This window comes from Emydura macquarii, unplaced genomic scaffold, assembly GCF_026122565.2.
Source record: "Emydura macquarii macquarii isolate MOO-44397 ecotype Brisbane River unplaced genomic scaffold, CSIRO-AGI_Emac_v2 contig_691, whole genome shotgun sequence".
Taxonomy (NCBI): Eukaryota; Metazoa; Chordata; order Testudines; family Chelidae; genus Emydura; species Emydura macquarii.
Window position 1 is genome coordinate 7,456,955 of NW_027130828.1, and position 22,957 is coordinate 7,479,911.

Sequence of the window (22,957 nt, forward strand, 5' to 3'; positions counted from 1 at the left end):
TTTTTCAATTTTTTTCTGACAAAAACCTTCTTTTCATTTTGCAGGGGGAGGGTTTCCCCCTTTGCCCTCTTTTTTCTTTCCCATCCTTTTTTCAGTAGCAAAATAAGAAAAAAGGAGGAAAGTGCCCCCAGGGAAAGGAGAAAACAGGAAACATGATTTTTTCCCCCAGTAAAAACATTCTAAATCTGTCCTTTTCAAAAACCTGAAAATGAAAACAGTTTTGAAATTTTTAACCTTTGAGAGATTTCCTCCCTCCCCTTCATTTTCCAACCAGCTCTAGCTTGCATCGCATCTTTCAACTCAGCCAAAGGGCACTGGGAAACAGTTTGGGCCCCAAAAAGGAATCTGTCTGATGTGTCTCCTTGAGGATGTCTTTTGGTCACATAACAAAATCCATCACAAAATTCTGCCCAATGACCAGTCGCACATGGTGATCCAGTACCCGCTTCACAGGGATAAAAGCAAGTCATGATGAAGGTGAGTAGGCTGTCCAGAAGTTTACACGCTTGATGGCCTTTAACCAACCTGGATAGTTTCTTACTCTCTCCAGCACTCTGTTTTCTACCACAATCCCTAACTTTTTTTTTTTTTTTTTTGTTACCCTGTCTGACCCTTTTGCTTATTTTGATTCTACAGTTTCTTGGACAGCCAATTCTAAAGCCACATCCTGAGCAGCGGCAACTGCCCCTGGCTCAACAGCTCCGATGGAAAAAAGGGCTTTATGAACATTTCGACCAAATGAACTGAACCACTCTGTGACCTCTGGTTGGGAAACAGACCTTGAATTCAACAAAAGACTCCGATTTAACCGTTTCTTTCCTCCAAGAGCCTGATGCTCAAGGCTGATTTTCCTAAATGCACCTGTTCCACAAAAGCAGTCACAGCTAACTAGTGACAGACAGATAGAAAAAATGCAAATAAAAGCAGATGCAAAAGTTATTGGTTTATAATGTTCAGACATAGACCAAGCAAACAAAAAAAAAAAGAGATTAGTTTCATATCTGTATTTCTCTTATCCAACTCCGTCTATCTTGGTATTTATAAAGTCGTAGTTCAATCGAGTGCCGGAGCATAACCCAGCTAACAAAGCAGACAATCCGCCTGAACGTCCGTAATCTCGTCCCACCAGCCCGTGCTGAGAGAGTTTGAGCAATAACATCTTCTTGCTTCTCTGCTTCTGAGGCACTAGCACAGCATGGCTGCTGTAAAGGGGAGAGTCCAAAAGCAGTGAGGTCCCTGGCCATTTCAGATCTTGTCGAAAGGATATCTATAGCCATGCGCCAGTTACCAAGAAGGCCCGCGTGCACCAAGAGGTGTGGGTTAGTCTCACTCTGAAGAAGAGTCCACTCCAGTGTCCCTGGGCCGTACAGCCACCTCAGGGAGGCAGCCTGGAAAGGAAAGCAGTTACTGAGATATTAGACCTAGTCATTGAAAGGCCCTGGAGAGCGAGTTCAGGGATTAGCTGGAGAGACAGCGTGGTGGGAAGCACCAAGGAGATGCGTTCTCAGAACCCCACGGTGGCTACAAGATGTACTGGCACACACTGCACTAACTGGAGTTTCTTCACAGCACTCACCGGTACACAGATAGACTAGATTATAACATGTAACGGGCTCAGCTCTGCCCTCACATACACCTGTGACATCAGTGGGGTTACCCGCCGCAGAACTTGGCCAGAAATCTTGACTTATTTATCCTCTTTAAGCCAAATTGAGTCCTGAGGAGTCTTCAGTGGGGCTGATTTTGGCCCTTTACCAGTATGTGGTTCTCTGTGATCATCCAACTAAGAGCCCTACCAGTTTGCAAGGAATACAGGAACCGCACAATTTTTTTTCCCCATAATTCACCCTCTGATTACAACTTCCGGCTTCCCCAACCGTCCCTTTGCCAAGCGGTGGCATTTCCAAAACAGTCTCACGCTCAACCAAGTCAGCACCCAGGCACTTCTCCCTGGTCCTTAGCAATCAAACTCTGCAGAACTGCAGAGGATCCTAGCCCCGTGACACTCTGATTTCACTGGGAAGGACTCCGCCAGTGGTCCAAGGGGTTCCTCTCTCCTTCTTGAGTTCTAGGTCTCCCCTCTGGGACCAAACAGGAAGTCTCCTTTCCGCAGGCTGAACCTGGTACCCTACACACAAACCAAACTTTTTCAAAGGCAGGTGAAAAACGCCCCTGGGTAAAGTTTGGGAATCACTCAGACCCTCAAGTCACTAACACTGATCTCCCCTTTTAAACATCTCCTGAAAACAGATGAATCTTTTAACCAACAGTCATGGTTTGCTTTTATTTTCCCCCCTCTGCTGTAAGCTACTGTGTTTAGCTAGCATTGTTGATCTCCCCTGAAGGCTTCACTAGATAGACAAATCCTGATGTGCTGAAGGGTGTGTTGCAAATTTCCATAGCAGTGAACCAGTCCCTGCCCCCACCATTTATGAATGAGTTTATAAATCAGCTGGTTTTCATTGGCACCTGGGTAAATGAAAGTCATCAGCCTGGTCTCACACATTTCCCCCCCCTCAAATTTCTAATCGCACTAGGTTTTGTTTAGTGTATATAGCTCCCAGCCATCAAAATAGCTCAGGTCCTGTAGAAAAGAAAAGTATAGATTTAGGAAATCAGTTCAGGTTCTGCCTTTTGTCTTCCATGCGAGCGCCTAAGCGGCTCACAACCTAGCGAGACTAAAAGAAAGCGTCAATAATGTACAACGCTGCAAATAAAATTAAGTCGTTTGTTGGGGAAGGCAAAGAGACAGCAACACAGCAATCTGCAGAACATGCTTTTTAGGGGTTTCCAGTGCATTTCTTTGAGCCACCCAAAATAATAGTAATAAAAAAAAAAATTGGTTTGATTGAAAATAAAAACTGTTGTGTGAGGAGACGTTTCCACTTGAAACAGCTACTTGGGCACTTCAGGGGCATTTTTATCTCCCATCAAAATCAATTGCATGTGGCAATAAAATCACAATGATTTCTAAGACCGCATCACGTCCAAAGGATCTGGTATAGAGCACAGGGCTGAGGCAGCTCCAGCGGAACAACCGCTGTCGGAGAGTCACAGAAACTCTTTACCTTGGCCCTGTCAGTTTGGGAAGGTGCCGTTTTTGGTGGTGGTGGTTCTTTATTCCGCCATAAAAAAGAGGCTCATGTTAGTTAAAAGTGTGACTCTCTAAAAAAGGGTCAGTGGACTGATAGAGCCAAGCACAGCCAAGAGAATTCAGAGTCCAGGCCAGCGTGTTGTTCTCGCCGTCTGCATGGTGCTAAGTGCTTTAATTTAGTTCATGTCACGTGTCTGGCCAGCTTCGGTGCCCCACTAACACAGCCTCAGGGTGAAGATCAGAACGGATTTAGCTACTGATCTTGTGCCCATTGATCTATCATCAGGAGTTTTGCCACTGATCTCAATGAGTGTTGGATTGGGCCCTCCATCTGAACTGTGAATTTCCCAGTTTCTGTTGCTCAGAGTTATTCTCCCAGATTAGTTTGATATAACTGGTTTTGTTTTTTTTTTTTGAACGCTGACCTGTAGGATAAGTGCAAAGCAGTACCACTTTTCTGAAATCAAGACCCGAAGAAGCTTTTACCCTTACAAGCCAAGACTTGACTCAGTTGCTGAAATGCTGGCAAAAGCCAGCAGGAAATAAATTTAACACACAATAAAACAACAACAAACCCAAAGAAACAAAATGTAAACCATCAGGCCTGACACATTTTTCTGGAAAAGGAAGGAAGATGCAACTGAAATACATCTTTTGGATCAACACTTGACTGTCAATGTATAACACACAGGCACCTTTAACCCCAGCAATTACATTTATCTCTGCCAGACTGCACACAGCAAATGCCTGCAGAGGAAGGAGAGGGGTGGACGAGGGGGGAAAAAAAAGGAGGTTGAAACAAACAAATAAAGGGGAAAAAGGCTTTGCAACATGTCAAACTCTGCTCCAGAAATAAAGCAGAGCTTTAGATCCATGCAATGCAAAGCCAAAGCCTCTTGTGTAAAATAAACCAAACCGGGGGGTGGGGGGGGCTCATGATATCACTTCACACACCCTCTTTTCAGTCCAAAACCGCTTTTTTTCTTTTTCTTTTCCATCGACAACGTTTGGGCGCCTGGTGTCTGTGCCCTAACCCCGCGATCTGAGTCCAAGGAGCCACTTTTAAGGCAAAAACTTTCGTTGTTTTTGTGCTCTGGCGACCCCTCGGCTGGTCCCACATTTGAAAAGACCGCTTGAGACGGTGTCACTTTCTTGCACTGATCTCTCTCTCTCTCTAAAAATGTCTCCGGATTGTCCAGTCCTCCCCCCCCTCCCGACGCCGCCAGGGTTAAATGGCAATGCCAGTCCTATGCCATCTCCCAAACGATACGGAAATGAAGCAACACATATTTCCAAGCCAGGTCACGGCACTTTTTTTTCTTTCTTTTTTTCTTTTTTTTTTAAATTAAACTCCCCCTCCCTCAGCAGCGGGGTAATCTAGGTCTCCATCTGCAAAACACCGTGTAGTTTACTCGACACGTTGCCATTGCACACACACACACACACACACACACAAAGGGGGGAGGCGAGGAAAAAAATCACCCAGACACACATCTAGTGAAATCGTTCCTGGCCCAGAGGGACCAACCACATAAACAAGGATCGGCGCTTCCCAGGGCAGCCAGTGAAACTGACAACAACTCTCCACCGTGCAGCGTTTCACCCCAGCGCTTCCCCTTCCCGGGCATGAAACAAGCTCGCTCCAGCCAGCCGGCCCCCCCTGCAACTGCGTGTGCACCAGAGGGAACCGGGGTGTCCCAGATCAAGCCATCGGCGCTGCAATAAAACCCCTACCCCCCCTTCTCCCAGCAGATCGCCTCTGCTTTCTCCCCTCGCCCCCGGCTCCCCAGCCCGCCGCCAGCCGGAGGGTTTAAAGCCAGAGCCGGCCCGCCCGGTGCAGGAAAAGAGCTTTCGAAGCAAACTCACCCAGTGGCAGGAAATGTTTGGTGTCCATCTCGGGTGTTTAACTCATGCCCAGGCGATGTGTGAAGATCGGGGGAGGCAAAACACAGGGCGCGCCGGGAAATCAAAGCAAAAGAGAAATTTTAAAAAAAGAAAAAGAAAACAAAAAAAGGGGGGTGGGTGGGAATCAAAGATTGCAGCGTTGCATTGCTCTACAAATCCGCAGCGGCAGCAGGAAGGCAATACGGCAGCGGGGGGAATAGGAAATCCAGTCCCCGCGTGGGTAAGCCCCAGGCAGGGGGAGTTGTTCCAAACTCACCCAACAATGTAACTCAAGTACTTGTGTCTCTGTGTCTCTCTATTCCAACTACAGGAGCTGCGATGCAAAGGGGACCCGGCCAAGGGGGAGCCGGAGGGCCGACCCGCTAGCAGCGACGGCGCTGCCCGCTGGGCGCCTGCACCAAGCGATTCGAAGCGTCGGCGGCGGTGCGCGTCGGTCCTCGTCGGCTAGTGTGCATGGGGCGCGGGGGGGGGGCTTCCAGAGGGGGTTGCCTGCAGAGATCTGCGGCCGTCTGGCTAATGATCAGAACAGCGGCGACAATCGTCCATTGTCTTAGGTATGCAAATGCGCGTTTCACAAAAGCTGCGGGATGGTGTGGAGAGGAGAAAGAAGAAGAAATAGCCATGACCAATGCTGGCAACGGGCCCAGAATCATCGGGCACAGGTAAATCCAGAGGGTGACCATAAAGGACCTGCTCTGGTCTATCGGGGCTGCTAGATAAGGCCCTTGCTGAAATGAGGCCATCCTGTACTTGTATGGTGCTTGTCGGCTGTTTTGGAAACACCGGGCCTAGAAACTTTAGCTGGCAGAGGTAAGTAGCCACTAAAGTGACTGAGCAGAGCCAATTACGTCCAGGGGATGACTTCGGTGAGTAAAGGACGCAAGATGGGGCCCTTCAGGCTGAGATTTTTCAAAGCTGCCTTAGGCAGTTTTAGAAAATCCCACAGCCTTATAGAGAAAATGGATGGGTGGATAAATAGGTTAGATCTGCTGGTCTGCCCATCTCTCTGTTAACCCAATGATCAGTCGATCTACCATAGATACACACACACACTCACACACACACTGCACACCCTGTTTAAGTAATGGACACAGGTCACAGGTCACAAAATGCAAACTTGAGGAAGACACTAACCAGCTCCTGCACCTCGGGAAAGAGCAAAGTGCAAGTTCTGACTGCAAGTGGCTCTTTCCTTTTCTCAGGTTGTCTCATAGACTCACAGACTTTAAGGTCAGAAGGGGTCACCGTGATCATCCCGACTGACCCCACTGCTATTTAAACACGGTTTATTTCATTCCCTGTAATAGAGAGGCAAGCAAATCACTAATTATAGATGTGCAGTTTATCTGAGAGCTCACATGTCCACCTGCCACCGCGATGGCCTCTCGGCTGCAATCCCACCTTGCCCTTCTGCTCTCAACTGTCCAGGTCGCATACCCAGTACGTCGGGGTGTCTCCAGCTTTAATACATGTTACAAATGTGTATTTGTGATTTGACGGACCGGAATGACTTGACTCTGTGTAAAGCATGCTAAGCGTGGTATCGACCCGCGCTCCGGACAGCCCCACTGTGTGTAACAAGCAGGTTTGTTGCATAGGATGGTGTGGCTCTCGAGTGTGGAGGACGCAGGCCTGGAATGAGTGACATAGTAGCCCAGGAAGTCTGAAGTGGTATTGGACTGACGGCTGGGGTGTATGAACTCAGGTGCCTGGCCATGCATTTGGGAGACAAATAATTTACAAGAACAAGTCGGAGGACACCAGGGGATTCCAATCTGGCTAGCCCTTCTCACCTAGCTGATCCCGTTGAAGTAGAAGGGAGTACCCATGTGAACAAAGATCATCAGTGTGGAAGGGACTGAAGATCAGGCCTTCAGTTGGGGGACAAGGTGGAATTAAATTTTAAGTCTACAATGAGGAAAAGTTGCAAATGTTTGTGAGGATTGCTGCTGCCATGGCATGTCTAATCTGTCTGTTTATCTTGTGCCCATCATTGTGGTATCTGAGCCCCTATAGACAAGGACAGTGAAAAGCTAAAATAATGTACTATGCTAACAACTCCTCCTGCAAACTCTTTAGTGTGTCTGGGTCAAGGGACAGGCACTCACCTGCCCGTCTATCCAGAGTCCCGGAGGTTGTGATCACAGCGGTATGGCTACCAAAGGGGCAAACTGCTGCTAATTCCCGGGATCCCTATCTGGACCAGCTCTGGGACAGCAAAGAGAACAAGCCCTCCTTGTCCAACCCTTTGCACCTAGCAATAGCAATACATTATAATACATGGACTTTAATTACAACAGGAATGAAAAATGCCAGCGGTTCCCATTCTCCATCAGAGGCAAACAGCTGCAGACTGATACTCAGAGAAAGCTGTGGAAATAAAAACAAAATGAACCAGCTCTATCCTTTTTATCCTTTGCTCCTGTAATTTAAGCATGTCCAAACGGATTGGTGTGTGTTGTGTTTATAATCGGTAACATCATTTGCTCCCAGACTGGGACCTTGCATGTCAAGTTTCATCTCCTAGTCAATTTTTAAGGCTGCGTCATATTAACTCCTGGAAAAAAATAATAACAAATGGGAGTGGGCTTGTTAGACAGAAGCAGGTCCAGCCTTTCTCGCTGTGGTGCGGCTGTGTGAAAGTCAGACATTGAATATGTACATGTGTGTGACATCCAGCAATGCAAGGGCAGAGATCAGCTTCACCAAATCTGAACTCAACTATAATCAATTGTGTCTCAATGCACTAATCTAAGAAGGGTTGAACTCATTTATAGGGCCAGCGAACCTTGGGCCCTCCCAGGAATGAGCAAGCTAAATGTGCGTGTGTATGGAGCTAGATATATCCAAATTCTACTCTCATTCACACCACTGCAAACTCTAGGCACGTCACTGGGGTCACGTCAGTGTAAGTGAAAGGAAAAATTGGACCAGTATGAATGTGTGTATGTTTATGTAGGTAGATTGGTAGATAATAATGGGCCACACCTTGGGCTGGTGTGTAGAGGCTACAACTCCTGGATATGCTAGCTAAGGATCTGTCCCAGTGTTCCCTCTCACTGCATGTTAAAGTTGACATGCACGCAATGATCTCAGTAGCCACTGCCGAAAATATCCCTTCGTAGACCATGAAACATGACATTTCCCGCTCTTTCAGCCGTGTGTCTCCTAGCAAGCCGCTTTTCTCCAACCAGCCCACACCAGCTTGCGTTCAGTGCAATCCAAAAGTTAATTGTGGCAGCAATAATAGAGTCTAAGCCTGCAGTATTCCAGTAATGCTCCCGATGGGAATTTCGCCCTGGAGAAGGCCGCCGGAGGAGGTCCCATATTTGCAGTCTCCGTGAGATGCCGGAAGGTGGCAAGGATATTTCTATGCGGTTACAAGCCATTCCTCCCCGCTCCCAATGAATTTTAATGTGCATATTACTTTAATAACCTGCATCAGGCTTCTCTGTGCTACGCTGAGCTCTGGTTTTGCACTTTGTAGTAAAGATCTGAATCATTTTTTTAAAAGATCCATTTCCACGGCCTTTGGCTTGTACGTCTGCTTGGCACTGGGCTTCTTGGAGTTCCGACGTCGTCTAAGATGGAGCTGTCGTGTAAAACACGGTCAGTGTCTCTCCGTTACTTCTTGGTTGTCTTCCAAATACCTTGAATTTTTTTTCTTCACAGTTAGGAACTGCATGGACTCATCACACACCGCAGCTCTTGTTGGTGCAGGATAACAGCTCCTTTGCTCATGTTTGGGGACTTCTTGTTTCCCACGTAACAGTGGGAAATGTCCTTCCCTGCTATGTTTGGCTGTTGCTATAAAATCTAGCAGTGTCTGAGGCTCAGATGAATAGAGCCGGCCCTACACAGCACAAACTCCAATTTGAAAGGGAACTGGATGTTTAAATCCTTTTGGTGGCTTTGAAATTATTTTTCCTAATGGGATTTATTTATTTGATCACATCTGCAATTCAGAATTGACTGATGGGACAAAATTTGAACTTGCTGTGGTTTCCTGCTGTTCCATGTTTCCCCACATAAAGAGCAAAAAAGCAGGTATTTCCCGTTCTAGATTATTTTTTTAGCAGATTAAGGAAAACAGTGAACAAAGAAAGAACTAATATAAGGTCTCCATGAGAGAGAACCCTGTGTATATTATGGAACTTTGCCTGGCTATAACTACTCCATTGTAGTTGTACTGACCTAACTGAGGGAGAATTTGGACTGGTGAGTAGAAATGATGCCTTTAGTGTACATGGTAGTTCAGTGTCGAAAAGATGTTGTGCTGTTTTTCCTTTGTCACGCGGGTGCAAATTTCCCTCACCTAGGCTACCACCTCCCTTTCTAACACTCTGCATCTGAAATGAGCACATGGTGCAGCAGACAGGGAGACAGTTCTACGTTGAAAGATGTGATGAGGAGAAAACAGAATGACACCCTTCATACAGGCCTGCCATGCTTGCTAACCACATCAGGGCCCAACCCTGGTCCTCAGTCAGACGGGTAACCCCTTGAAAGTCAATGCAGTTGCATAGATCTGAGGTCAGAATTTGATCCATTGCCTTTAAAATTGGACACTGGTAGTGAGGGTCCCCATTATACCCCCACCCCCTGCCAGTCCCCGTCCTTTGTAGTGTTAATCTTTTGCCCAGGAAAACAAGGTACGTAGGAATTGTTCCACTGGCCCTTGAAGCATTCATAATCCTAAAGCTTTTTGACCATCCAACATCCCTTCTGCCCTTTGGATTTTGCTAGCAGACCCCAAATATCAAACGAAATGTGCTTCCCTCAGCCCAGTATTCTGTCTATTTCCCTTGTCCCAAGGCACTCAGATTAAATAAATACAGAGCGTGGGGTGAGGCAGGACTTGGATGAACAGCCTGAAAAACCTGTTTTCCCTCCCACTCTTTTTCTGTCTTATCTATCTAGATTGTAAGCTCTTTGGGGCAAGGCTGTCTCTCGTGGTGTGTCTGCGCAGTTCCCAGCACAGTCTCCAGATCTCAGCTGGGATCTCCAGGCACACCCAGAATACAAATAATAAACAGTCATGATAAAGCCTGTTGAACCCAGTTGCCAATTCCTACAAGACACATTGCAAATGCAAAATAAAACAATCTGAAAAGAATTTCCGTGAGCATCTTAGATTCAAAGTTATCGGTTTATTTTTCCCAGAAGTATTTAACAGGCAAATGATGTTTGTATATAAATTGAAATTTACATGATGTGTTTTATCCTGGAAACCATGTTCCCACAATGAAGTTACTCTGCACCCTTCTCTCTTTTAGAAAAAGCTTAATCGGAAGAACAAGGAAGTGCAAGAAACATCTTATTGTATGGTCAGCTCTTAGTATGGGACATAAAATGCTTATTAAAGACCACATCACTTCTAAGCCATAGAGAAGCATTTGTCTGTGTCTGTTTATAGCTATGTACTTTATCTACCTAGAATGACCAAGCAGCTAAAACAGGCATGAGGAGTCAGGATGCCTGGGTTCTATTCCTGATCTGTCTCTGGATGACGTTGGGCAAGTTTCCTGGCCTCTCTTGTGCCTCATTTCCCCTCGCTGGTGAAACTGGAATAATGTTGCTCAACTGTTGCAAAGGGATGATGGTTGTGAGGTTTAATTCATTCATATTTGTAAAAAGCTTTGGCAACTTTGCAAAAAGGTTCTGAATAAGTGCAAGCCTGACCAGCATCTGCCTTATACAATGGATGGGGATCCAGACCAGAAGTTGAGTACCTGGAAAACCGTAAAGAAAGAAAAGTGTAATTGATTGAAGATTAAATGTTGTGTATTAAATATCAGATTTACAGAGCTCTGGTGAAAGAATCTGAGTTCCCCGTTCCTAATTACTACAGCCTAGATTCTCGGCCGGTGAAAATCAGCATAACGCCAGCCAGAGCAATGAAACAATGCTAATTTTCACCAGCTGAGGATCCGACCCACTCTATTTCAGTGCTGCTTTCTCTTCCAGCCTTCTCCCCATCTCTGCATACAAAACACTTTGCAAATGAAGTGTGAAGATAATATGCTTTATCAGGGGCATTTATTACTGACAATTGTTGTATAAATCTTTCCCCATACACATACATATACATAAGGGGTGTATAAATATGCAACCAGTATCCGGCGCACCATAGCCTTTTCAATGATGTCAACACAGACCCCATAAAGACAGTGGGAAATGATTCATAATATTTATATGACGGATATGATATGAACCATAATAGTCTGTTGGGATTGAGAATATCCATAGGTCTCTGTCAGCCACAAATGTGATTTAAATATTATATATGTGGCAACTGTAGCATTAGTAATATGAGAGCTGTTATTGATAGCGGCCATAAAATGCAGTAGTTTTGCACTGAAGAATGTGAAAAATAATCTAGTGGTTTACCTAATGGTCTTCTCAGCAATGCACTGAAAGAAACTGTCCTTTCAAATGCCTCTCTCCCCCCCACCGCCCCATCGCCGTCAAATTCTATCAGATTACTGCCAGGGCAATATTTTATTCTGCTGATGTCACTTTGTGGCAGCCCAGCCTTTATAGCCCCTCCTGGCAAGCCTCCAGCCAACTGCCCAAAGTTTCTAAAGCAAAGAGGGTCTGTCAGGAGTCCTTTTCCTTGAGCGTGAGTTTGTACGTTAGGTCATTTGGAGGTTATCTGTATATATGTGTGTGTGAGAGTGGCAGTGGGTGCATGGTTTGTGGTGAGCTGAGGTCAAGGTGTAGGATGAACAGTAAGTTGTTCCTTCTGGGCTGTAAACAAGAAATGTGTGAAAGGGGGAACATCAGGGAGAGAGTGTCAAAACCAATGCAAGATAGGAGGAATTCAATCCAACTAGGCCAGACCGGGCACCGCAGAAAACAAGGTCAGAGGAATTCCTAATCCAGTGGGCCACACAAAGTTATTTCTGGGTCTAAAACAATAAAGGATCCTCACCAGGCATAAATCAGCATAGACCCATAACACTCCATGGAGCATTCTGACCCAGTATATCTGGTGGTTTAGGGGAGTGGGAGCCAGGACTCCTGGGTGCTGTTCCCACTGATTCTCTGTGTGTTCAATTCACCCAGGTGTGGGAGGGGGCCCCCTATGAGGATCTCTGCCTCATTTGGGCCCCAGAATCAGGTTGCATTGCAGGGATTAAGGTGGAGTGGTCCCATTATTGCAGGAGTTTTTGCACTTCGGTACGTCACAAAAAGGGTTCTGTGCTAGCTCCACATAGCCCAGAGTGGAGGGCAGAAAAGGGGATACGATTTGATGTTACACTGATCCGGTGACACTAACACCCTAAGGTATTGAGGCTACTATTGCAAACTGTAGACTAGAGTAGCAGGGAATGGGATGGGGCATGCATTTTATCCCTGGGTCAAAAGGTGGGGGCCTTTAACCTCTCCATTTCTCTCACACTTCACCTTCTTGAAGATTAGTTATTCAGTCTCTATGCAGACTAAGCGAATTTCAGGCAAGCCACTTCATCTCTCTGTGCCTCAGTGTGACCATCTTTAAAATGGAGCTAGCCAGACTACAGAAAGGAGTCAGGAGGGAGAATTAGCAAAGTGCTTTGAGCTCTCAGCTTTCAAGGTGCTATACACGTCCCAAGGGCTGATTAAATTCCTTTATTAATAATAATGGAGCAAACTTTACCATTAGTCTTGCCTTCCTAGCACACTTTCCCCCACGTCTCAGTTCTGATCTTGTCCTGCGAGGGAGCTGAAGCTTCACACAGAAAAACGCTAGGACCCATGAATGTTTGATGAATTGCATGGTCGTTAATTACAATCGGCCCTTGTTTATCTTATTAATAGAGCGCTGGGCTCCGGGAGAGGAAATCAGTCTTGCAGGACTAAAACATCACCGAGAGAAGGGCATTGCTTTCATACGTAATAGATGAAGGAAGGCGGATGGGGCGGGCTTGAAGACCAAATTTCAATAATCAGGAGGCTCAGCTGACATGATCAGCTGCCAGAACAAAGCATGGTTGGAGTGCTTTGAGCAACAGCAGTGAAACCCTCTTGAGGTTTCAACCCTGCCTTAAGAAGGCCATTTTTATTCAGTCCGTTGTTCTTTGAAAATGGAGAGACTGAGAGAGAGAGAGAGCAGAGGGAGGGCTAGCTGACTGATGTTCATATTGGGGCGCGACTGCAACCCCCTGAGATAACATCCCCTTTTTTGCAAGGCTAAGGTAAAGATCCAGCTACAGAGAAATGGAAGGTCCTCACTACTGAGATAGGATTGCCCTGTAGTTAAAATACTGGAGAGGGGTGCTGGGTTCAATTCTCAGCTCTACCACTTCTTGTGTGACCTTGGGCAAGTCACTTAACTTTTCTGTATTTCACTTCCCCATCTAGGAAATGGAGCTAAAAGTACTTCTTCCCTCCTGCTCTTTTGTCTACTTAGAGTATAAGCTCTTTGTGGCAACAGCTGTTTCTACCCCATGTTTGTGCAGTGTCCAGTACAAAGGCGCCCTGGTCTTGGTTGGTGACTCAAGGCGCTACAGTGATATAAAAACATTTTCAATGTGTTTCAGTATGTGTGCAATCGTTTTCCCAGGGATGTCTCCAAGAAGAGATCTGGGCATCAATTTCTGATGCCCTTACAATGAGACACAGGACTACTCTCCCTAACACGCTCCCTGACACTGACAATGAAGCTCTATTGGTTTTAGTGGGAGTTTTGCCTGTGTAAAGAAAAAGGACAAATTAAGGCCAAATTTTATTCTCAGTGATTGTGGGCTTCTATAGGATTTAGGAGCACAAGTCCCCAAGAAAGCCAAGGTAACTTCATAGAAGTCAGTGGAGTTCCCCATATTGACACCTGTGTAACTGAGAGCAGGCCTTGTATAAGGATTTCAGGGTTTAGCTCACTATGTTGTGTCTATTTTGGGGCTTTTACAGTTATGGGGACAGGAGCAGCCCATGAGCCAGGTTTCAAATTTCTAGGTACATCCCTGATCACATCACAGAGGAGAAACCGAGGAAATGAATATAACCCAAACAAACGGAACCTCAGAGCAAAGTAGTGATCAGCTCTTTCGTGCATTGCCTTAGAAAAAAAAATGAACTAGAATTACATGATCCTGCCCTTGAAAACAGATCCATTTGTGACCTAATTTCTGACTCTGGTAACACACAGCTCTGGTCTCTCTCTCTCTCTCTCTCTCTTTGTGCACTAAATGGCAAGAAATACTATCTTGCATGCAGGCTTATCACACTGATATCTTACGGGATTTCATTCCCCAGGATTACATTTTAATATTTTAAAGCAAACAGGGCACACGTTTCAATTTAATTCAGAGCAACAGACTCTTAGTGGGCAGAGCTGGGACTTAGGAAGATGGAGATGTACACAGATTTATGAAGATAATAAATGGTCTTATGAAAATGAGTTAGTGGATCTCTCAAAATTCAGTACAGGACAATTAGGGAGAATAGAGTAACATTTTTCTGATAAAGTGCATCAGAATTGAGTCCCAAACCTCCCCTGGATATGTCCACGGGAGAATATTGTAGCAAAGCTGGGAGTTTAAGCAACATGTCCTGAATCCTTGTCCTTCCTCTTATATATTTTATATTTCATAAATATGTTACATTTCATAAAAGGTAGCAAATGTATATTTAAAGAGTAAGGGGCCTAACCAGAAGTTCACACCAGTTTAAAATCTGTGGGACTCCAACAGCCCTGGTTTGCCTCTCACTCACCCTGGTGTGAATTAGGAGTAACTCCATGGAAGTCGATGGGTCTCTTCTCCTGTCAGTTACACTAGTATAAATCAGGAGTCAACTCAGTTGAAATAAATGGAATTGCACCAGTATAAAACCAGTGTGAGATCAGAATAACGCTGCTATAAAAGCAGCATGAGATTTGAATCAGTCCCAGTGTATTACAAGGAAGCTATAACCAAAGCCTAGGAATATTATTATATTTTGAAATCTGACAAAAAAGAAGAAGAAATTGATCATGATTTCCTTCTGATTTGGAAAATCAAATCCACGAGGACCCCATTCCTCTTCCTTTCCTCCAGTCTCTCTCTAAGTGTCGTTCTAGCTCATAGGGCTGTCGCGGTGTGCAGTTCTGCTGGAGTGTTATCTCTTTATTATTCCAATCCTTGGGCAAAGCGGCCGGGAGACACTCTGTATGAAAGATGCCATATAAAAATAAATGGAATTGAATTAGGGTAACAACTAAAGCCATTTCTTCTCGGTCCTCACATTAATCCATTTAGTTTCATTATCCGGATGCTCCAAAGTAAGATTTGCATCTCTGTCTTGCCAATTTCCACTGTTCCTTCCTCTCTCTTTAGATGAGCCTCGTCGGTTTCTAATTTGTAGTCTTTTTTTTTTTTTTTTCTTCCCCTGAGAAGAAGCTTCAAAGAGATTTTTACCTGACAATCAATGCCCTTGGCAGGTTGGATTAAGTGGTGATTTGCGCCAAATTGCATCAAGTAACAAAATTATCATGACATTTTCAGAATTTAAATTAAGCGAAGAGAAGAACATACCCTCTTTTTTAAAAGAGATAACGATGTGTGAGGCCTGGAACATAGTGAGAAGTGTATCAGTGGCAATTTGATGTTTTCATGGGAGGCTGCACGCTGCCACGCAGTGGCTAGCACACATTCGCCGGTGAATATGTTACGTTCATGGTATACGCACACAGAAGTTACATAGAGAACATAAATTCACTTCCTGGAAGATTACAACTTAACACCACTTTATTTCTTAGATTTCAGAGCAATAACACATGAGAACCCAAACTAGAGAGGGACAAAGCCGGCTACTCACTATAGGTGGCTGGGGCCACTCACCCCACCTTGCTCTACGTTGGCTGTCTGCCAAAGTGAGTCCTGGTAAGTCCAGATCGCACGTACTATACAGAGACTCCTAGCCTGGAAGGAAAACCAGGAAACCCCCTGAAATTTAAAGTGACAGCCTACATGTTTAACACAGTTTTCAATGCACCATAGAATATAGTATAGGCATTCTACACTGGAATAGGAGCATGTTCTACAGTGAGGGGGGGAATGGACAAACAAATAGCAATGAAGCGGTAGGAGAAACCAAGGCTTCTGTCTTAGAGCCAGTCGCACATCATGAATAGGAGGCCCAGGGGCTTGAGTATCAGTTCAGGATGGAGCATCAGCCTTAACCTCATGTTTCCTGGCTGTTTTTTGTCATGAGTAAACAGATCCTTTCATTTTAAATTCAGCTGGGTAACTGAAATTCAGCCTGGCACAGAGGGGATGTCCCCATGGCTGGATTGTAGGAGGGGAGAATGGAGCAGGAAAGACACATTGAGTCACCTTCTCAACCCAATGTGTTGCAGAGGGGGTTAGCATCTCTCTGGCATATCCATCCCAGCACAGTGGGGAGGGGATGTTGTTGTCACAGTGGCTCTGACACTCTCAGTAGCTGGGAAAGCTGATAATCAGCCTGTAAGTATGTGAAGGGTATAAATCCTTCAGGTGACAGAGCAAGCAGTAATGTGAGGAGTTCGAGTGCTGGGAGGCTGTCACCGAGACAGCTAGTGACTGGTTGTGGATTACTCTTCCAAGGAGGAATTCCATTGCTTGAGCTGCTGAAAACAGGACTGGACAAAGCCGTGGAGAAGAAGAAACAGTGCTGTGGGGAGGAGCTATGTCCCACCCCGAAGGGGCATGGAGAGGACAAATGAATCTCTCTTTCCCGTCTGGGATTTCGTTAAACATCTCAGGCAGGTCAGAGGAGGAAAAGAAGGAAGGGCTATTTTGGGGCACCCAAGGAGTGAATTATTTGTGCTGGAAGTTTGGTTCCATGGCTCTCGCCCCACTTCCCGCTGCCTCTCTGGTCCTTTCTGGGGGGAAAAAAGAAGGAATCTCTTGAAGTGCTGGTGAAGTGCGTTGATTTTCTCGAAGCTGCGGAGTCACAGAGTTTAAGGCCATGAGGGCCCACCAGATCTTCCAGTCTGATCTGCTGTATAGTGCAGGCCACCAGCTCCACCCAGCATCACACACTAAACCAAAGGTCCCCAAACTGTGGGGCCTGCCCCCCTAGGGGGGCACAGAGGAACATTTGGGGGGGGGCACGGCAGGGCCCAGACCAGCTCCCACAGTGGTCAGGGAGGGAGATCTACCCAGCTGCAGCTCTGCTCCTGCCCCCAGCCATGGCTCTGTTCCTGGCCCCAGCTTGGCCCCTGGCTCCCAGCCGAGCCGCAGCTCTGCATCCGACCCCAGTTCAGCTCCTGGCCCCAGCCACAGCCCCTCCCCTGGACACAGTTCTCCTTCCAGCTCTGCCCCTGGCTCCTGGCTCCCAGCTGCAGCTACGGTCCTGACCATGGCCCTGCACCCAGCCCTGGCTCCTGGGAGGAGAGGCACAGACAGATGTAAAGGGGGGGGAGCGGGAGGAGCAGCCTAAAACATTTGGGGACCACTGCACTAAACCAAACCACCAGAATGAGACCAAAGTATTACGGCCCACAGGAGATTAAACTATTATGTGCCACAGGTCTTTCTTTCCCAGCACCTTCCTTTGCTATGTGTTATTGTTACTGACCATGTTTATCACAGCAGTGCCTAGCGACCAGTTGAGAATGCAGCCCCGTTGCGCTAGGTGCTGTACAAACACCGACAGTGCCTGCTTTCCCTTCTGCTTAGAGTGACAAGGGAGAGAAAGGGAATCTCCCTACAAACCCACTCCCATCAGTGCTTTAGATCACTTTCAAACACAGATTTGAGAGGGGTGTCAGCTAGCCTGATTTACACGTGGGTTTGTCTGGGCATGAATGCATAACATCGGTAGGGCTGAAATATGGACAGACTACAGAGGGGAAAAAATCCCCTTCTTCATAACTTCAGTCCTCAGACTGTCAACTCTTTTGGGGCAAGGGCCTTCTCTTTGTTCTGTGTCTGTACAGCACCGAGCACAATGGGGCCCTGCTCCATGCCTAAGGCTGCCTGGCGTTACTGCAAAAATAAAATAATATCACACTAGTTCTGCAAGTGGACATTTCATCTGTGTAGGGAACACATCGCTGGGCCAGATTCCAATCTCAGGTACTCTGGTTTGAGTAGGGGATTAAGGGGCTTACTCCTAATTTGCACTTGTGTAGAGGAGACTCGAATGTGCCTGTTACACCACACAAGGCAGAGCAGGCTAAATGAGGTCAATTAACCTGGGAGAAGATTTAGGTTTGAAAGACAAGCACTAAGTGAAGAAGGAGCCCAGCTGGGCAGGGACAGGCTGAGGTGGGATAAAACCAGCAAGCAGCACCCAGAGGAGTGCTGCAGGGGAAGTAGGCTGCAGTTACTCCCTGGGAGATAGGTTTGGGGCTAGAGAGACTGGTGAGATGCTGCGTCATCTTGGGTGAGTGCTGCTCTTCCCACCACGGAGGAAGTGACTGATGTCTCTCAACTCACCGCTGAGGAAGGAATTACTCTTGTCAGCTAGGGCTGTTGGAGCTAGCTGAACTAAACCTCTTTGGAGACCTGCTGTGATCTTTTGTACTGACGTCCCCTAGGCTCTACAGGGCAGAAGGAAATGCCCAAGTTCAGCCTTTTGGACATGGGAAATGCACATGCCCGGGCTGGCAGGAAGCCAGAACTCTGGCAGATACAACAAAGACCTTGAATCTCAAACACGGTCATGGGGATTCCCTTGATCCTCTGAGTGTATTAAACTCTGTGTGCTCCACTAACACTGTGCTCTCATCACAGAGGAGGAGATAGAGACATCAGGGAGTGGGAAACAGAATCCTACCTTTTAGCTCACAACTTTCTCATGCTGGAAAGGAGGGGGCGGGCTAGCAGAACAGGGACCCAATGTTTCTGTGCTGCTGCCTATGATGACTAGTGACTACCCAGTTATTCAAGATAAGGAAATAGTATTCAGATCTCAGGCTTTGTGGTCTAACATGATTGCTACTGGGGCCAGGAAGGAAACTGTTCCTCCTGTTTTCCATATCACTCAATCAGCTAGATGCATTGTAAAGGCTTTTGCTTTTCGCTGAAGCCTCAATGTATGTTTCAGGTCCCCCTCTGTGCCCGTCCATAGAGGATGTGAGCTCCCCTAAAGCTTCAATTAGCTCGCTTTAGCTCAAAGTGTGGCAGGCAGCTTATGCTTATAGCTCTGGAGGTCTCTGGTTCAATCCCTGAGATGTCACCCAAGATGATAACCCTCGCATCTGTACAAAGATGAGAGTAGAAGCCTAGGAGCTTGCCTTCCAAACCTTTACCTGACAGAACCCAAGGAAGTCAGCGGGGCTATCTGCTGAGTTCTGAAATTCCCTGCTTATATCAGCAGTGGCAGTCCTTACTCAGTGTGTGGACAACCCCAGCTTAAATTGAGGGAACAAACTCAGGCAGTGGGAAGGAAAGACCCTGTCTGAAAATATACTAGCTTAGAATGCATCAGGAGAAGGTGAAGACAGAGGAAAGGAAGGGTTGCCTTAGCTAGATGTCTATCATTCCAGCATGAGGTACAATGTGAGCTGGTAACTGTGTGAAATCTAGTGAAATAGCTTGGTGATATAAGAATCTGGGGAATTCCTCTAATACTGTGGTTTTCAAACTGTGGTCTGCATACCACTAGTGATCCATGGAGAACTTGCTAGTGGTCATGTGGCCTGGCTAGTGACATGATTCTGGTTCTTGTCCTAGTTTCATTAGAGAGACTAGACATAGATTGGATTCCTTGCTAATGCTACTTGTTCACGTAAGCCACTGCTGTGGTTGCCACAGAGTTGCCCATGTGCTCACAGATGGGATGGGACATGGCCACCAGAATCATGCAATTAAGCTATGGTCTATTCTATGAACCAGTCTGAGACCCCCAGCTGTCCAATGTAATGTGACTGAGTAAGTCACTGGAAACGGCGCGGACCAGACGTCTAAAACAGTACATGTTCGGTGGTGCACCTAACTGCCCCATGTAGCTGCTGTCATTGTGTTTGGCGCCTGAATGGGCATTCAGCTGCACAATGGCCTGATTTGCACATACAATGGTGGTAATTGCACATACAAAGTACACACAGCATAGCACACATGTAGTTTTAAAAATCTCTCCGTCTGTTACCCTGCATCTAAAATAAAGTCATAGGCAGTCATAGGCAGTTTTAAGTTCCCAGAATGTTCCCAGAATGTATCTTTTGGCGTTTGAGAGACAATCATCATGCAGAACTCTGTTCCCCTTGTTTCTTTCCCAGCGCGTCCACCTCCCAGCTTCGCTGGCTGGCTTCCCAATATGTGGCCATGGTTTCAGATCCCCAAGTGCTGACACTGCATAGTTTAATAAGAGAGATACATTGCATGGATTTCTAGTGTAAATTACGGGACAATCCAAGATAAACATTTCAAAAGAGATGGCAGAAGACGGGGGTGAAAGAAGCAGCTTTTGGGGCCATATCCTGCCACCATTTACACTGCTCTAAATCCAGAGTAACTCCACTGACTGAAGCAGCCTTTGCTGATTTCAGTGGAGTTAATCTGACTTCCCACTGATGTAATTGAAAGCAGAATCTGGCTTGTTAGGTTCAGTTACTACCCACTGTGGAGCAGGCAAGAGTATGATTTCAAATGATTTGGCTCGAGACAGCCGTCTCCACAGAAAAATCTTCATATAGCTACCCCATAGGAATAAGGCTTGACCTCCTGACCACATGCCCTGGGTATTGATGCTAAAAGAGGGGGGTGAATTTTATAGAGAAAAAGAAACCCAAATATATTTTTCTGTAATACTTTGGGGGAGAGGCAAATTACGACTGATTCCGAAATCATAATTTGAGCTTTGGTGTCCTATCTGATAGGAAGGCACCAAAGCGGTATCAAGATATGTCTGATATGTCTCCTCACATTTTCATCCACTGAATCCACACACCCGTCAATGTAGTATTAGATCCCAGAATAACTAGATACCCTCAGACATCATTTGGAATATTTTTGTTCCATAAATACAATGCATCCAAATTCAGCCCTCAACTACTGTGGTGCAAACTGAAAAGCATTTGGTGTGGAAATGTCAGCTCTCTGTGCTGATGAGCAACGTAGATAACATTTCGTCTTGGCTGTTTTTTGAACATCTGTTTCCGATACTGTTTTGAGCAGTTTTGGATACTACTATTATGAATGCACAGAAATGCAGTGAATCAATCAACCACCCGGGTAGGAAATATATTATAGGTTGGTTGGTTTTTTTTTACAATGATCCAATGATAAAAATACTCATGGAACTACCCATGGTTTGCTGGGTAATGGGCAGAAGATTGTTAATAAAGGTTCACTTTTTAAATTTGTAATACCTTCATTAATTGAGAAGCATGATATCTGGTGCCAGTTTATCATTGCTTGAGTTGCCCCCATGTACGGTTTATCCTTAAAATCTTGCTCCATGCTTTGAAAAACTAAGGTGCAGATCCTCAAAGGTATTTAGACACCTGGCTCCCATTGGTTTCAAGGACTAGAAAGATTGGCTTTAGGCCTTTGAGGATCTGGGCCTTAAGTGTATTTTATAAGTAAGAAACATACAGCAAACCCTACTCCCTTTGATGTTGATGGGACTATTCCCACAATTGAGGAGTACTTACACAAGTATGTGTTTGCAGAATTGGGCCCTGTACTTTTTATTATACTTACAGGGCCCAATTTATGATTGCTCTCGGAGATTTGTCTGAGTAAGGAACGTACTTCTTTGGCCCTTTTTTGCTTCAGTTAAAGTTTTTTAGTATAATACAGCAAGAACCAGTACAAAGACCAATAGAACTCCAAACATTTTCTGCATGGAAACCATATATAAGTAAAACTTGGCTTTAAAGATTCACTCAAGGTTGAAGTCTGGCTGGCATACAAAGTCTCAGCAGGGGAATGAATTTAACACTGGTTTAGATGTGGTCCCAGCCCCCTTATAACTCCAAAGTGCTGCCTGATTCTTTAGTGGTTATTGATTTCCACTTAATTATTAATTAATGTGCAGGGGTTTTGTAGGGTTCCAGTCCCCAGAATCAGGCACAACGGAATCAAGGTTATCAAGCTCAATATCTGGTTGGGAACCCTGGTGTGCACAAGGAAGACATTCATACTGAGGGCAAAGCAAAACTCTAAACAATTTTATTGGCACAACTAGTAAAGATACAAATGCTCCAAACCACATAAAAAGATAGCAAAAATATAGAATTAAAGCAATAGCTTGTACCACTCTTCACAGATATACTCACACCCCTCCTTGGGGATCTGGAGGTAAGAGAGAAAGGTCCTGCTCTGTCCCTGGCATGCCAAATTAATCCCATGGTCCAGATCCCCCTCTGAGATGGTGATCTGGCCTATTATAGGGCCGAGGAGACATCACGAATATTCATACAAATGCCCAGCCTCCCTTGTCCATAATCTAACTTCTTCACCCTTATCTTATATGTTAGCATATTAATTATTTTATCTTATTACCATATACATCAATTCATTGCCCAGGCAAGTTCACAGTTAAGCATTTGCCAACATTGTACCCTAAAATATGCAAACCAAGTATCAGTTAGTTCAGTTTCCTTAAGCAAACTATTCCCAGCTCCCCCAAACCCAGGGTGACTGTCAGACCATCTATCTGTGCCAAAGTTCATGGGCCTCAAAGCCATATACTAATTGCTTACTCAAACTTCTTACAGGATACAGGCCGGTAGGTTCCTTGCGTTACTGCTAAGTAAAATAAAACACTAAAGTGAACTTTATGGGCTACACAAGTGGTTTTAATTTGAAAAATTAGATTTGGCCTTTCCAGCATGCAATCCTTCCATCGTATGGTCCAAATATCTTCGGTGTTTGGAAAGTGAAGCACAATATGGTCCCGATCCCCACTCCAACTGAATTCAATGGGAGCTGAGAGCACATTGGCCCAGATCCAGCATATGCTTAAATTGAAGCCTGTGTAGGTCCACTGACTTCAGTGAGGCTACTCACCTGTTGGATGTGAAGTGTGTGCTTAAATTCTTTGTTGTGTTGGGGTCCT

General features: G+C 45.6%; 1 protein-coding gene and 1 long non-coding RNA gene across 7 annotated transcripts in view; one reads left to right on the forward strand and one right to left on the reverse strand.

Moving 5' to 3' along the window:
• Positions 1–5,311, reverse strand: part of RXRA (retinoid X receptor alpha) — a 218,097-nt gene extending 212,786 nt beyond the window's left edge. For all 5 annotated transcript variants that reach the window (XM_067541847.1, XM_067541845.1, XM_067541846.1 and 2 more), the window contains exon 1: positions 4,961–5,311. In XM_067541847.1, the coding sequence (XP_067397948.1) occupies positions 4,961–4,988 (28 nt within the window). In that variant the 5' untranslated portion in view covers positions 4,989–5,311. The remainder of the gene's footprint in view (positions 1–4,960) is intronic.
• On the forward strand, positions 5,306–10,385 carry LOC137148805 (uncharacterized). Of its 2 annotated transcripts, XR_010918593.1 has the most exons (4): positions 5,306–5,422; positions 5,554–5,661; positions 8,514–8,608; positions 10,276–10,385. It is a non-coding gene; the product is annotated as an uncharacterized lncRNA (long non-coding RNA). The 2 variants fall into 2 exon arrangements; XR_010918592.1 differs by lacking the exon at positions 5,306–5,422 and having other exon boundaries at positions 5,524–5,661.
• The last annotated feature ends 12,572 nt before the right edge of the window (positions 10,386–22,957 follow it).